We start from the raw sequence: 13,781 nt of genomic DNA, 5'->3' as shown, positions 1-13,781 counted from the left end.
TCTGGGGCGTCGTAACACTTTTAGGCATAACTAATATACAATATTTTTTAATCGATTTTTAAGTATTGTTTGTCACAGAAATGAGAATATTCGGATGTTTGCAATGATATACATAAATTACATTTAGTTAAAAATGTTTACACTTAACATTTTTACCTTACATATTTAATTTCAATTGAATTTTTTTTATGAACCTTTGCTTTTATGTAATGAAAAAGCTCTTCATAAAAAATTATCAGCCGTTGGGAGGCGGCATAAAACTACAAGTCCTTTCATTGCGAAACGACATCCAAACACGCACCACAAATTGGAGTAGGAGCTCGGCCAATGGTGTAAACGCCAATTATATGTATACACATATAATATATACGCATAAATTTCTCAGTGGCTCTTTAGCAGCTTTGCGAGCCGAAAATAGGACCAACCCTGGCGAAGATCAATAAAACCAGTCAATAGTTGCGATAAAATTAAATCCCGTTAGTTTTGATGGTGTTCACTCTAAATTTCTTAGATATATTCTTCCTAAAATCCTACGTTATCGAAAAGAGCTAAGATTTTACCTTCTGAAAAACCCAACTGGGACTGCAACTGTCCCTTTACCTGTCCAAAGTTCTTGAGCACGCAATGCACTTTGACACTTTCCTGAGAACAAATTCTCTACTTTATGGAAACCAGTTCGGCTTTAGCTCAAAACAGAAGCTGCATCACTACTCCTAATAACAATAAAAGTCATGTTAAAAGTTTGGCTGATAGTAATGGTTTCATGCTCCAAGTAAATTGCAATGCGTTGCTCTTTATAAAAAATACTGTCCTCTTAACCGATGCAATAAGATAAAATTGAACAACTCTGTAATTCATTATGTAGACTCTTCAATAAACCTCGGCATCATCTTTGATCGTGGTAACCCTATTCTGAGTGCAAGCGAGAATGGAATGCCCAGTACTTTGTCTGAGTGAGAATTCTATTACTCCTGCCTAAGGCTTATACCTATGTCATGTTGCCCATCTTGTTATACGAGTGCGAATTGTTTGCTAATTGTGATAGCGTTTGTATTGTACAACAACATCGAAAGACACAAACTTGTAGACGGCATAAAACGTCAGGATGCGTTCAAAGTAAGCTCAATATCTCCTGATAACTTATTAAAATTTGAGCATCTTACAGTGCTTCATAAATTATTGTCATAAACGAACCGTCTTATTTAAAGAACAGACTGCATTGTATTTGATCAGCTAGATTGCATCAAGTTTTCGTTTTCATAGGCCGTCTTTGAAACAGACTTGAGGCGTCAATACACAAAATATAGACGATGGCGATGCGCTGACACTTCAGGATTCCATCTACTACTACTACTACTATATGATTATCTTTTTTACTTTTCCTAAAATATTGAAATTTGAAACACAAGGTGGCGCAAAATTAATCACCTCATCGACAGATTTATAATTTCATCAATCATATTTGATACTTGTCAACCGAGGGAAAAGAAATTGCTGATAAGCTTGCCAGAAAGGGGTCGACTGAGTTGGTCTCATCATTCTCTTTCCCGGTCATCGGCATCCATCTGTTGTTAAAGGAGGATTGCGCAACTTATTTCTCAGATAATTGCAGATTTCGTAGAGTTGCATTACAGTAGACGCAGGACGCAGAAAGGCCTGGGGCTCCCCGCCATTAAATTTTTATTACCGCACGCGCTAAAAAGCTGTTTTTATGATTTAATCCCCATTGAAGAATCTGTGGGAACCTGTTAGTGAAGGAGACTGCCGAGTACTTTCTCTGTAATTGTCCGAGTTTGGCAGGTAGGCGATTAGAGTTATTCGGTGATCCTTTCCTCTGGAGCCTGGGCAGTGCTCCTACCTAAATCCGATCAACCTTCTTCATTACATCAATAGCCCTGGTTACTTCCAGACATCTGTCCGTTGTAGGTCTCAAAATGATACAAAAACGGCGCTTTAGTGCTACTTGGGGAGAGCCAGACTGGTACTTCAACCATTTCACCTACCTAACGGATGCATGCAGAACAGCGTAAAGGAATCGAGAGAAATTTATCGAAATAGAGAGACGGTTTGGTCATGTTCGGCTATACGCACAATAATTCGAGCAAAAATTAATATATTAAATATATGATATATATTTCAACGAAACTTGGTACACATATTACTTTACTCGTTATTTTGCATTTTATTTTTCATGTCCGTTTAGTAATCGTTAATTTTTATAAATGTATTATGTAATTGAAATAGTAACAGAAAATTATTATCTGCTGTTCCAGTATATACTTATATTACATACTGGTGGATTTTTCCTGGTTCGTATGCAATTCTTTCATTTCTAGGACTGGCAACCGTAACATACCGACCTCCAACAGCTAACTGTCGGTGAACCGTCTTGTTAAAAAATTGTCGGCACAATTACCCATTTTGCACTGTTTCTCTGCACTGATAACATTCCATTTTCATGTTGCAACGGCAATTCTGCAAATATTTGCAATGCACTCATGCTACTAAAACCCTCCTGTACCGTGTCATTCAGTCAGTTCTACAAGTTTAAATATGTATGTAGCTGAAACCACAGCTGACAAATGACAACACTCTATTTGCATTAGATATCCACAATGTAGATTAATTGGTTTCCTGGTAACCGAAACGATACGCGACACTGTCGCTTTGCAATAACTGCCCTGTAGACTATTTTTTGGCAAATGTTAATTAATATATAGGGAATATAGTTAGAATTTCTCAGATGGATTAGAAATAATACATTGATCGAAATTGCTTTGCTATTTATTTATTCCTATGTAATATAATATTTGGGAACTATTCCATATTGTACATATAATTGACTGTAATAGCTGTATTCCTTTGCAACCGACCGGCATTAGAATACTAGATAATTTGGCGAATTACGTAGAAAGTAACAACACAAAATAAGCTACTCGAGTTGATATAAGAGGCTTGAGTTGAACCGGGTGTCCAGTAACAGAATTTGGAATTAAAACCTGAATAAAAAAATTTTAATTCTTAAAAATTATCTCCTCCAAATGCCATCCGTTACGTCGGATATACATACTATTGGAACCTGGCCTCCGGTACTCTGTGCGGTCTGAGAAGTAATATCGGGGTGCCATTAACCTCGCGAAAGGTATTTTCTTTTAGTGCTGAAAGGCTCGCTTCATAGGCCTTTTAGATGACCCCACTACCTGGGTGGGTGAGATATGTCACCAAAACGGCTTATCAGTTCGTTAGAAAAGAAATCACGCAGTGTCGCCAGGGCTTCTCTGGCCGTGTGTGACGTGGCACCATCTTACTGAAACCATTTGTGTGTACTGGAGGAAGAACACTCTCACCTAATTGGCATAAAATAATCATCCAGCATGTGCCAAACAGAAACACCGTTCACCGTCTCTTTGGGACTGTGAAGTATTTTTATAGTGGGTCCTGTCTTTAGGTGACCAATAACGGAAATTTTGTTTACTTACACTTCTTTTTAAATGAAAAAGGGTCTTAATTCCCCCAAAATATACCCAACATTGTCTTGCAGAAATTTTAGAGGTAAATTGTAATCGTTGGGCTTAAACGCTTCTCGCTGAATTTTGTAACACAATAAATTTCATGCACAACAGTTTTTGGAAGTCCCAGGGTAGCCGCTCTCTTGCACACGGACTGACGCGGATTATCGTACAAACTTGTAGCGACGAGCTTAATATTTTCCTTTGTTCTGGATTGCGAAACCACTTTGTTCACTCATCCGCGGTGACATCGTGATTAAATGACCCGCATGAATAACGAAGCATATGAGCGTGGAGGGAGCATATGCTCAGCGGTTAGTAAGATATTTTAAAATTAAAACCTAATTCTGCCACGGACATCCCGTAAGAAATCTCAATGCGTAAGAAATCTCAAACCTCTTGTAAGCAATAGCAGCCGTGATTGTTGTGGACTCAACAATATTTGGAACGCGAATAGCGTGAAACAAAATAAATAAATGAAAATTAAATTTAATAGGATAAATGAATATTTTTTTGAGATTTTCCAACCAATGAAAGGAGCATGGCTCAAAAACCCACGGAAGATTAATTCAGCAGTTAAACATCCAGCAAAGGTCTTGTTTACGGATACTTCTCATGGCCTTGGAAAACTCTTTACAAAATTTCAAATCGTCGTTCATGATGAAATTGTATAGTGGCGGAATTCAATAGTTTACTTAAGTCTGTTGAAATGTTATTTGGATCGGACAACAATGACTGAAGTCTTAACCAACGCTCTCAATTTACTTAAGGCCGTAACTTAAGAATCTTAAATGAAAAGCTCTCTATGTACATTTTTTTAAGTTAAGTTACAGCAGGTATTTTTCCACTTTTTCTGATATGCCATATTAGCTTTCAGGAATCCATTTTGAAAAAAAGGAAACGCATAGCATAATTTCTAAAATTTAAAACAAACTGTTATTAGAGGAATCAAAGTCTAAAATGAATTTCTGTTTGTTTGCAGTGTAATTAAAAATTTAAATTTCCATACATTTCTTTAAAGTAAGGGTGAATAGTTGTATCTAGGGTGCTATGAAAAACGTGGGGCTAAAAATCTTGAGGCAAACGATTACTTCTACTTTGACGACTCCCACGAATCTCACGATGTTTTAAGTCAATCCTATTTTAAAGTTTCATTTGAATATGGGAAGATTTCGGTGGAGGGAAAGACTAAGGTCAAATATATATTTGTTCAAATGAATTTATTAAATTAAGATCAACAAGAGTACGAAAAGAAAATAACGGATATACTTGTACTTATACACTAAGGATTAGAAAGTGTGTGGGTGTACAGCAATCCATTTATTCAAAGTGAAATTGAACATATATGGCTTCTCCAGAAAAATAAAACATTATGCAGCCTAATAAACTCCTTGTTTGTGAAAACTTACAGCGAAAGTTTGGTTGACATACAAAATTATGTGTCAAATCTTTTAAAACTTAGCAAACATTTTACATACATACAACGGTGAAAAAATAGTAAAAAGATTAAAAATAACGACTTAAAAGAAACACAATTTCGAAAGACATAAAAAAGACTTTAACATGGTCTCAACAATAAAAAAAGAAACGTGTAAAATTTACAATGATTGATACATTTAAACGTCTTTGTTTTATCATTCATTGTCATGGTTATTTCAATAAATTGCCAAGTAATATTGCACTCTTGCACCGTTATTAGAAATATTAAGCTGTCATTGGAAAGTAAGTTAAAATACGTCATATATCTTTTACTACACCTATTAAAACTGCGGCAATCAGTTAATAAACAACAGCATACAACTTTAGAGCTATCGTTTTGTACAACATCAAGACGCGCACCATAACTGGTCCATACACCTAACAAAAGATGTATGCGCTAACTAAATTTTTATGGGGCACCAACGTTTTTGTACTAAAAAATTAGTAGAGATTTTTTACTATATTACAAAAAAGTACAACTGCGTTCATCAATTAAAAATGGATAGATTTGATATATATATTTTCATAATTCAAATTCATAGTCATCGCCCATTTGAGTTTTATAGTACGAGTATGACTTAAGGATATAAGGTTGTCATTATGAAGCATTTTTCAAATTTTCCACGTTTTGTGCAAGTTTTTGAACCAGCGTGACATTATCGGTGGGTGAACTAATTTATCATGAAATGTGTTGAAATCAATTTAAAAGCGAATACAATTGAGAAAAGATAATAGATAAAGATAGTTCATTTCGTTATTTTTTTACTTATCCAGTCTACAGGATAACCTTACAGACTATTTATAATTTAACGGAGAGAATAAACTTAATTTAAATCTGGCCAACGTTGAAGTATTCGATACGGTATCAGCTGCTGGTAGTAGAGGAAGAGGAATGCCTTATATGTGTTGGAAATATCAGGTGGAGAAGGACTTGGCTTCACTTGGTGTGTCTCACTGGCGGTTACCACGTGAAAGAAACGACTGGCGCGCTTTGTTAAACTCGGTTGAAATCGCTTAAGCGGCTATCGCGCCAATTAAGAAAAAGAAGAAAGTTGAATTAAAATCTAAATCGTGCGCATAATTATTACATAGACGAAGTATTGAAATACCAAAACTGTCACAGTCAATTCTTTGATTTATTAAGTTGTAGACAAACATTAATGCGAAGTAAGTTCCCCGGTCTTGTAAAGATTGTACACTAAGCAGTTTTCGTTTCCCTATTTAGGATGGCAAACCGCTATGCCATTTTAATTTAAGTAATAGAACATTGGTAAATGTTTTTGAACTCTTTCATTTTTTTAATATGTGCCGCAGAGTGTGCCAGACAACAATAATCGAGGTGGCTCCTTACTAATGAATTATAAAACGACTTTAATGTACAGGGATTCTGAATTTAATTGAATTTCTTCTAATGAATTCCAGCATAGAAAAATCTTTAGAAATAATAAATTCGTCATGTTTGATGAAGGTTAGTTTCTTCAACAGAGCGATTTAAAATAACAATATATATGAAGCAGTCATATATAATATGATCACGAGCTTTGTAGTATGAAACCACATTGTATTTCTTTGTGTTGGTGAACAAAGTATTTTCGGAAAACCACTGTTGAATGGCAGTAAGGTCAATTGAATGACGTATCGGCAGATATACTTTCACATCCTCTGAAACATTAGGCATTTAGCAAATTTGAAGTGTTGACTGTGAGCGTGGCCCACTGTGAGCGTCTTGTGGTATGCCAGACCATGCATTGATGGCAAAGGCTGATTTTGTAGGACTTATTTTTACTAAAAGCTTTCGCCCGACTAAAAAACGTCTGAAAAAGTACTGCTGCTTTCGTATATGGAGAGCTTACGTAAAATAATAAAATAGTTGACTTTGTCAAAAACCTTAGGAAAAGTCAACATATATGACATCAAGCTGATATTTCAAGGTCTATGTTCAAGGCCTTACAATTTGATTCTGGATAAATCAAAGATTACTGTTTGTAAATCTATTAGGAAGAAATCCATGCTGAAATCGGCAAAGAAGATCTTTAGTACGCTAATAAATCTGTATATTCAAAATGTTATCAAATATTTTGGCGAATGTACTATATATTGCTTAGCAGTTGGCCTGTAGTTCACAATATTGGCTTAAAACCGTCCAGGTTTGGGAAAGTAATAGCTTTTAAGTTCAATGTTAATTATCGAGTTTATATTCAGTGATGAATCACAAGAAGCAGTGCTCGTATGGGATGTCTCAGTAAATTTTTCATAAACTTCTTGAAACAACTTCGCGAATAAATTGCAAGTTTCCAAAGCAGTTTCAGATAGCTCCCCGTCGTATTCAAGAATGGTTGAGAAACCATTGGTTTTACGCTTCTCATTTATACAAACCAGAAAATTCTTTGGATTGCACTTGAAGTTTGATTCCACATTGGAAATGTATCGGTAACACAAGATATTAATAAATTATTATGTAGTAAAATTAATATCGTAAGGACTAAATAAATAACACATCATTCCGCACCATTCGTGTTTGTAAGACCGCGTTATAATTCAGCATATCAGAGAATAATATTTGACTTTTCTGGTTCATAGTCTCCATGAAGCTTAAGAGGTCCCGATAGTCTAGAGCTCGAAAATTTAGGGTATTTTCAGGAATTTTTTTTTTTTACAATAAAAAAAATGAAAAACGATATTTACATATTTAGGCTTTTTATTTAACTTCTTTTACATACAAAAATGAAAAAAATATATATTTTTTCAATTTTAATAATTTTAAAAATGGCGCTAAGGTTGACCCTCCCAAAAAACTGGATCTGGACGGTGTAGCCTATTTTGGCTCTTCTATTTATCTGAAACACAAAAACCAAAAAAATTATTAATCAGTATGACTGTAGCTATGTCCCGTACTAGAATAAAAAAAAACAAATTGACAAAGTGGCGCGGTTTTGAATTTGGTATCTAAAAATCGGGTTTTATTCAGCTTTTTGATAAAAAAAAAAACGAAATAATTGAAATAATATAATTCTAGTACGGGCGATAGCCATTGATGTTGTGAACAAATATTAATATTTCAGACGAATCGGTTTTTTTTTACAACCCCAGGCCGAAAAAAGTCGTTTCGACATAAATGAGTTAAAAGTTTGAGGTACAGGACCGCGCGGAGCGCTCTCTACTTAGTTAATGGGCTGTAGAAGCTATAATATTGGGAATTTCCGCATGAAAATTCCACTTACTTTCGAAACATCGAAAAAAGACTAGACTACCGGGTCCCCTTAACACGTCACTGTCTGGCTTCTAAAGCATTTGTGAACAAGGGCATTATAATTTTGTTCGCAGATGATTGTATGTAGCAGCATAAAGAAATCGAGATAGATTTAGACATATACACACCAAAATGTTCAGACCGATTTAGCCAAATCAAACAAAAATTAATATATTTCAATGTTTTTAAAGGTAACAAAATTAAGAACTCTCGATGTATAGGGTCGAGTTCGATGGATGACGAACGCCATATACTCACTTATGATATATGTATATTTAACTTTGGTACAATACAATTCATACAGCAGATAAAGAACATTTATTTATTTATTATTCATAGTGAAATAGTTTCAAAAACCTAAGCTGTATATTACAATGAAATAAAATTTACTAAATTGTTCAAGTTTGCTTGTTGTTATGACTAAGTACTGGAAATATGTACATCATGGAAACATATTAATGAGAAACGATTTTCATTTGATTGGATTAAGTCGAAACACGAAAGAATAACACCAACCCCTAAAATCATGCAAAGCAAATTTTAAAATTATTCACTAAGTTCATGTAATAATAAATAATAAAATAATAATAATTTATTCAATAATTGCCCGAGCCCCCAGGGGGGCTTCAATGGGAGGAATCAATGATGATGCTGAAGAGCCGTTAGACTTCAAATAAGAAATATGCAAGTATACTTATAAGTAGGTTCAAGACTAAAAGAAAACACACACGAGCAAAACATTTTGCGTTTGTTGATATCCAGTGTACGGAGGATTTTTGCTGAAAATGCTAGGCCCATAAAATAAGTGAAATCAAAATGTTTGCTTCTGTTATAGGATACAATCAAGTTCATACTGCATGTGCTTTGACAGTAAACATATATATAATTGGCGCGTACACCCTTTTTAGGTGTTTGGCCGAGCTCCTCCTCCTATTTGAGGTGTGCGTCTTGATGGTCCACGTTATATATATTGGCTTGCCTCCTAAAACACTTAAACAAAATTCTGGAAAACACTTGTTACCATGTTTATTTATTTTCCTTTTGATATGCTAATGCGTTCATTAATTATTTTAGTTTCGATAAGGCATTACATATGCTCCAATTTTCATTTACAAGAAGTAATGCGGTTTTAAAAATATTTTGTCGAATTTTCAGCAATTTGTACATATTTAAAGGTTTCTATATTTTATAACTAAAGATACATGTAAATATAGATATATACTTACTGTGGCGTTGCGTATATAAATGATGAGATTGTTGCACATCTGGCATGGTACCCAATTCACGAAATTTTTGAGACGTTAAATCACCGGGCCGGTTTGAAAATTGTTCACTTGAGTCTCTATAAGGCTCGTCGTCGGGATACTCCTGAAAAAATATAGATTAGTTAATGGAAGCTCAAAATATTCATCGGGTAATTTGGTAATATTTTTATTTCTCATTTAAGTTACAATTCAAAATATTAAAATTAACTATATTAAATGCTTTTTGTTTTTTATTTTGGTAAATGTTGTGTTTATTTTTTGGATTTACTAGCTGACTCCATTTAGTAGCAGCTTCCACTGTTAAGCTTTAATTAATTAACGGTATTGCAGTAGTTTAATAATCAGATTAGGTTCCTGTGCCTCATGCGCTGATTTTGAGCTCAGTCACTTAAAATCCGTCTTTAATAAGACATCGAATAAAACATATTGCTGATTCCATAGTTTCAACATTAAACAGGTAAATTTTATGCATATTCGAATTCTATTAGTCCCACAGCACTTATAATTGTAATCCTGAAATTACTAAATTACTACCAGGCTAAATAAATAAAATATTTACAAGGGATTTAAGAAGTTCAATACTCAAATTTGGATATGCCGGTCAAAATTATATAGGCATAATCAATCGAAAGATTTTTTTGACTAAAATTACTTTTAATTTGCAATCTTATCTTTTACCGATAAATATAATTGCCAGTTTAGTGCATTCTTATTTTAATTTTATTCTATCCTAAATAGCCAATAAATCATTACAGGGGAAAGCTTTCATATTCCATTAACGGAAATTCAATTGGCAAAAAAGTGGATGAATTTGGATAAACTACATCCATACATTTCAAAAAAATTTTGCATTACTGTTGTTAGTTTTAAAAACGTTACCGAAGTGACTTTTCTAATAATGAATCAAGATGTCTTTTCGTGATGTTTTTAAAAATCTGCCATTTTCGACTTCATAACAACGAAAAATCAATGCAATAATAAAGTAAATTTTTTTTATCACCGAAAATAAATTCTCTACTTCCACGATTTTGGGCCAGACAAATAAGGGTTTTTCCAAAAGACCTTTTCTATAATAGATGTTGTTTTAAAATAAAGCATGTAAAAGTTAAGATTCTTTGAGGTTTCACTATTTTTACTCAAAATACGGCTCTTAAAGGGTATTTTAAAAGGGACGCCTAGATGTCAGCAGTAAATATTTCGAAGGCATCTCTTTTATGTCATCCTTGACAACGAAGCGTTAAAATTATTGAAACTTGTTATGAAAATGGTCGATCTTTAAGAAAAACATATCGCAAAATTCGTAATTTTTTGGTGGAAATAATCATCCGAAAGAGTTGACAAGTCGAAGTGAAAAAATTCCAAAGAACTGGTTCTGTCGAGGATAGAAAAAGGACAGGAATTATTCACTACTGACATCTAGGCGTCACTTTTGAAAGACTGAATATTTTATAAAGGAACATATGGAGCTTATGGATCCATATTTTGAAGCACTTTTAATTTCGAAATACTTGTCCAGCATTGCCCTACTTTGAAATAAGTATGACACTTTGGTAGCACTTTTTGTACTGTTAACAGAAAATAACTTAAAGCTGAGACTTGGTTTTGTGTTAAACTTAACTAACATTTTATCGAAATACAGCAAATGCTTCAGGGAGAGACCGATTACCATCGGAAAACTACAAAAAAGTAAGTAATTTCATTAAAAATTATAAGAAATAGTTTGTGAAAATCATTTAATTCATCCGAGAGCTGGGTGTCACATTTTTTCCTAGTCTTTAAGTATTTGCTAGCTCAGTTCGAGATTTGTGCAATACAAGTTGACAGACAACGCGTATGATTGAAAAATGAAGCCAAAAAATCACCAGGATTCGATCTAACCACTGCAGAAATTTTAAAACAGTCTGCTTTAAAAATTATCTCCACACTAACAACTACAATTAATGCCATTCGTGAATTTAAATACGTCTCAATCTATTGGAAAGTAGCAGAAGTAATTATGTGTTCAAACCCGGCAAGCCAGCCAACGATGTGACGGCATTTCCCCCAATATCAAAACTCATGGAAAACTGCATATAAAGGTTATACAACATCATTAAAAATAAATATATAATACCAATACATCAATTTGGATTCCGTTGCAAATATTCAACCATCGAACAAGTGCACTGACAACCTGCATCATCGAAAATACATTTGAAGAAAACAAACTTTCTTTTCTTTTTCGGCCGCTTTTTAAAAACATCACAATTCTACCAAAACAACATTATTATATACTAGCTTTAACCCGCGTTCCCGCTCGCGTAGGAGTAGTTTTGAGGGATTTAGGATATATATATAAAAGAATTACAAACAACAATTTCATAGAAAATATTTTTTTATTAATAAGCATAATATTACAATACCCGGCATCCGTTGCTATGCCTCGTTGAATAAAATCAAGACAACCAATCAGAAAAATATCAAGCAAAATTATTTTTATTAATTTTCTATCTCAAACCGTTTCTGAACTTTGCATTTGGGTCATAGTTGAACAGCTTATGAGGATTATGAAGTCTAGAGTGTGCTATAAATAGTGGGAAATAGGAAAAACTAAGATTTTTTAGGCTAAATTTAAGCAATTATTCGATTATTAGTGACGAATGAGAGTGGTGGCGCGGACTGGGGGCTGTGGGAATGGAGTTCCATCATAAAAACGTGCCTATAACATTCATTGGGTGAAAATATGAATGTATAAAAATTTTTACGTCATTTGGTGTTGCGTTTCGTAGTGATGCGCGGACAACGTACAGACATTCACCTTTATAAAGGGTCGATTTTGGCGCCCTGTGGCAGCCATTTTGTTTTGGTGAAATCTGTCAAATCTTTTGTTTATTATTCAGTTGTTTATGCCAAATCATCATGGCAAGTTACACGATTGAACAGCACGTTCAAATGATAAAACTTTGTTATCAAAAAGAGTGTTCATTAACGCAAACGTTGCGCGCATTGCGCACATTTTTCGGTAGACGTGGTGGCCCTTCCAATTTCTTATGGCCCATATTGAACCATATGGACCTAGACAATATGTGGTTCCAGCAGGACGGCGCTACGTGCCACACAAAAAACGCCATTTTATTCCATTTCAACATCTACCCGCCCTTATTGAAAAACCTTTTAGTATAAATTGAAATCATACTTATCTGATCGATTAACATATTTCACGTCAATCTAGATTGCGAATATTCTGAGCTCAAAGAAATAAAAGCTGGAGTCCCAAAAGGCAGCGTACTAGGTCCTCTTCTGTAGCTGCTCTTCACTTATTACCTACCCAGCAATGGAAATTGCACCACCGCAACATTCGCAGATGACACAGCCATCCTATTAGTTGGGAAAACATTGATTGACTCTATAACACAACTGCAGCGAACAATTAACAATGTCTACAACTGGACAGCTAAATGGCATATAAGACTCAATGAAACAAAGTATGATGCAAAGCTTAAATGGACTAAGCACGTGAAATAAAAAAAGCGGAACTGGAAATAAAATTTCGACATATGCATTGGCTCCCAGGCAGGCAAGCCGCCTTATCAACTTTCTACACCCTGCTCGTCTATAAACAAGTTTTTATGCTCGCTCGGACATACAGCATACAATTATGCAGTTACTCAAAAACAAGAAGCATTATGACAACACAAAAGTTTTAAAATAAAGTCTTGAGACACGCTGTTTACGCGCAATGGTATGATATATCCGTGCCCAAGACTGGGAACCGAGCCAGTAGCAGACACTGTAGTTATACTTGCGAAGTCTCACACACAAGAAGACTGCAAGGTAAAAAACCAGTAGATCTAAAACAGTGACAAACATTTTACAAATGTTAATTTATACATCTGTAAAACTTATTTTTGTAAATAATGTACTTGAAGAATATTGCTCGTTAGTTTGATCAATTCAAGTATAACTAGTTGCAACAAAACATAAAATAACAAATATTTCGATAAATGATTGGCCGTAATTACCTGAATTGGCTCCTTGCAGTTATTACTTATATACATATATTCACGAAACTACATTTAGTGGTGACATGAAAGCGTCCTATTCTAGAAAGGACAGATAGCTTGTTTGATACTTGGAAAAGAGTGAAAAATTGTGTGTCGAAGCAGAAATTGAATATTTTGATTAAAAAAAATATTTCTCACAAAATATATGTACAGTGATGAACATAAGTATTGGCATGTTCCTTGAATTAATTTGTTTGTAAAATGAGCAGAAAAAAGTGAAACTACCGAATCTCAG

At 34.2% G+C, this 13,781-nt stretch overlaps 1 protein-coding gene across 1 annotated transcript in view; it reads right to left on the bottom strand.

Moving 5' to 3' along the window:
- The window catches only part of LOC129246881 (uncharacterized), a 55,129-nt gene that overhangs the window by 26,207 nt on the left and 15,141 nt on the right, over positions 1-13,781 (bottom strand). The window contains exon 3 of the mRNA XM_054885594.1: positions 9,465-9,606. Within this exon, the coding sequence (XP_054741569.1) occupies positions 9,465-9,606 (142 nt within the window). The remainder of the gene's footprint in view (positions 1-9,464; positions 9,607-13,781) is intronic.

This window comes from Anastrepha obliqua, chromosome 5 (assembly GCF_027943255.1).
Source record: "Anastrepha obliqua isolate idAnaObli1 chromosome 5, idAnaObli1_1.0, whole genome shotgun sequence".
NCBI classification, from domain to species: domain Eukaryota; kingdom Metazoa; phylum Arthropoda; class Insecta; order Diptera; family Tephritidae; genus Anastrepha; species Anastrepha obliqua.
The sequence above is the reverse complement of the archived record's forward strand: the minus strand, read 5'-3'. Positions and strand labels throughout refer to the sequence as shown.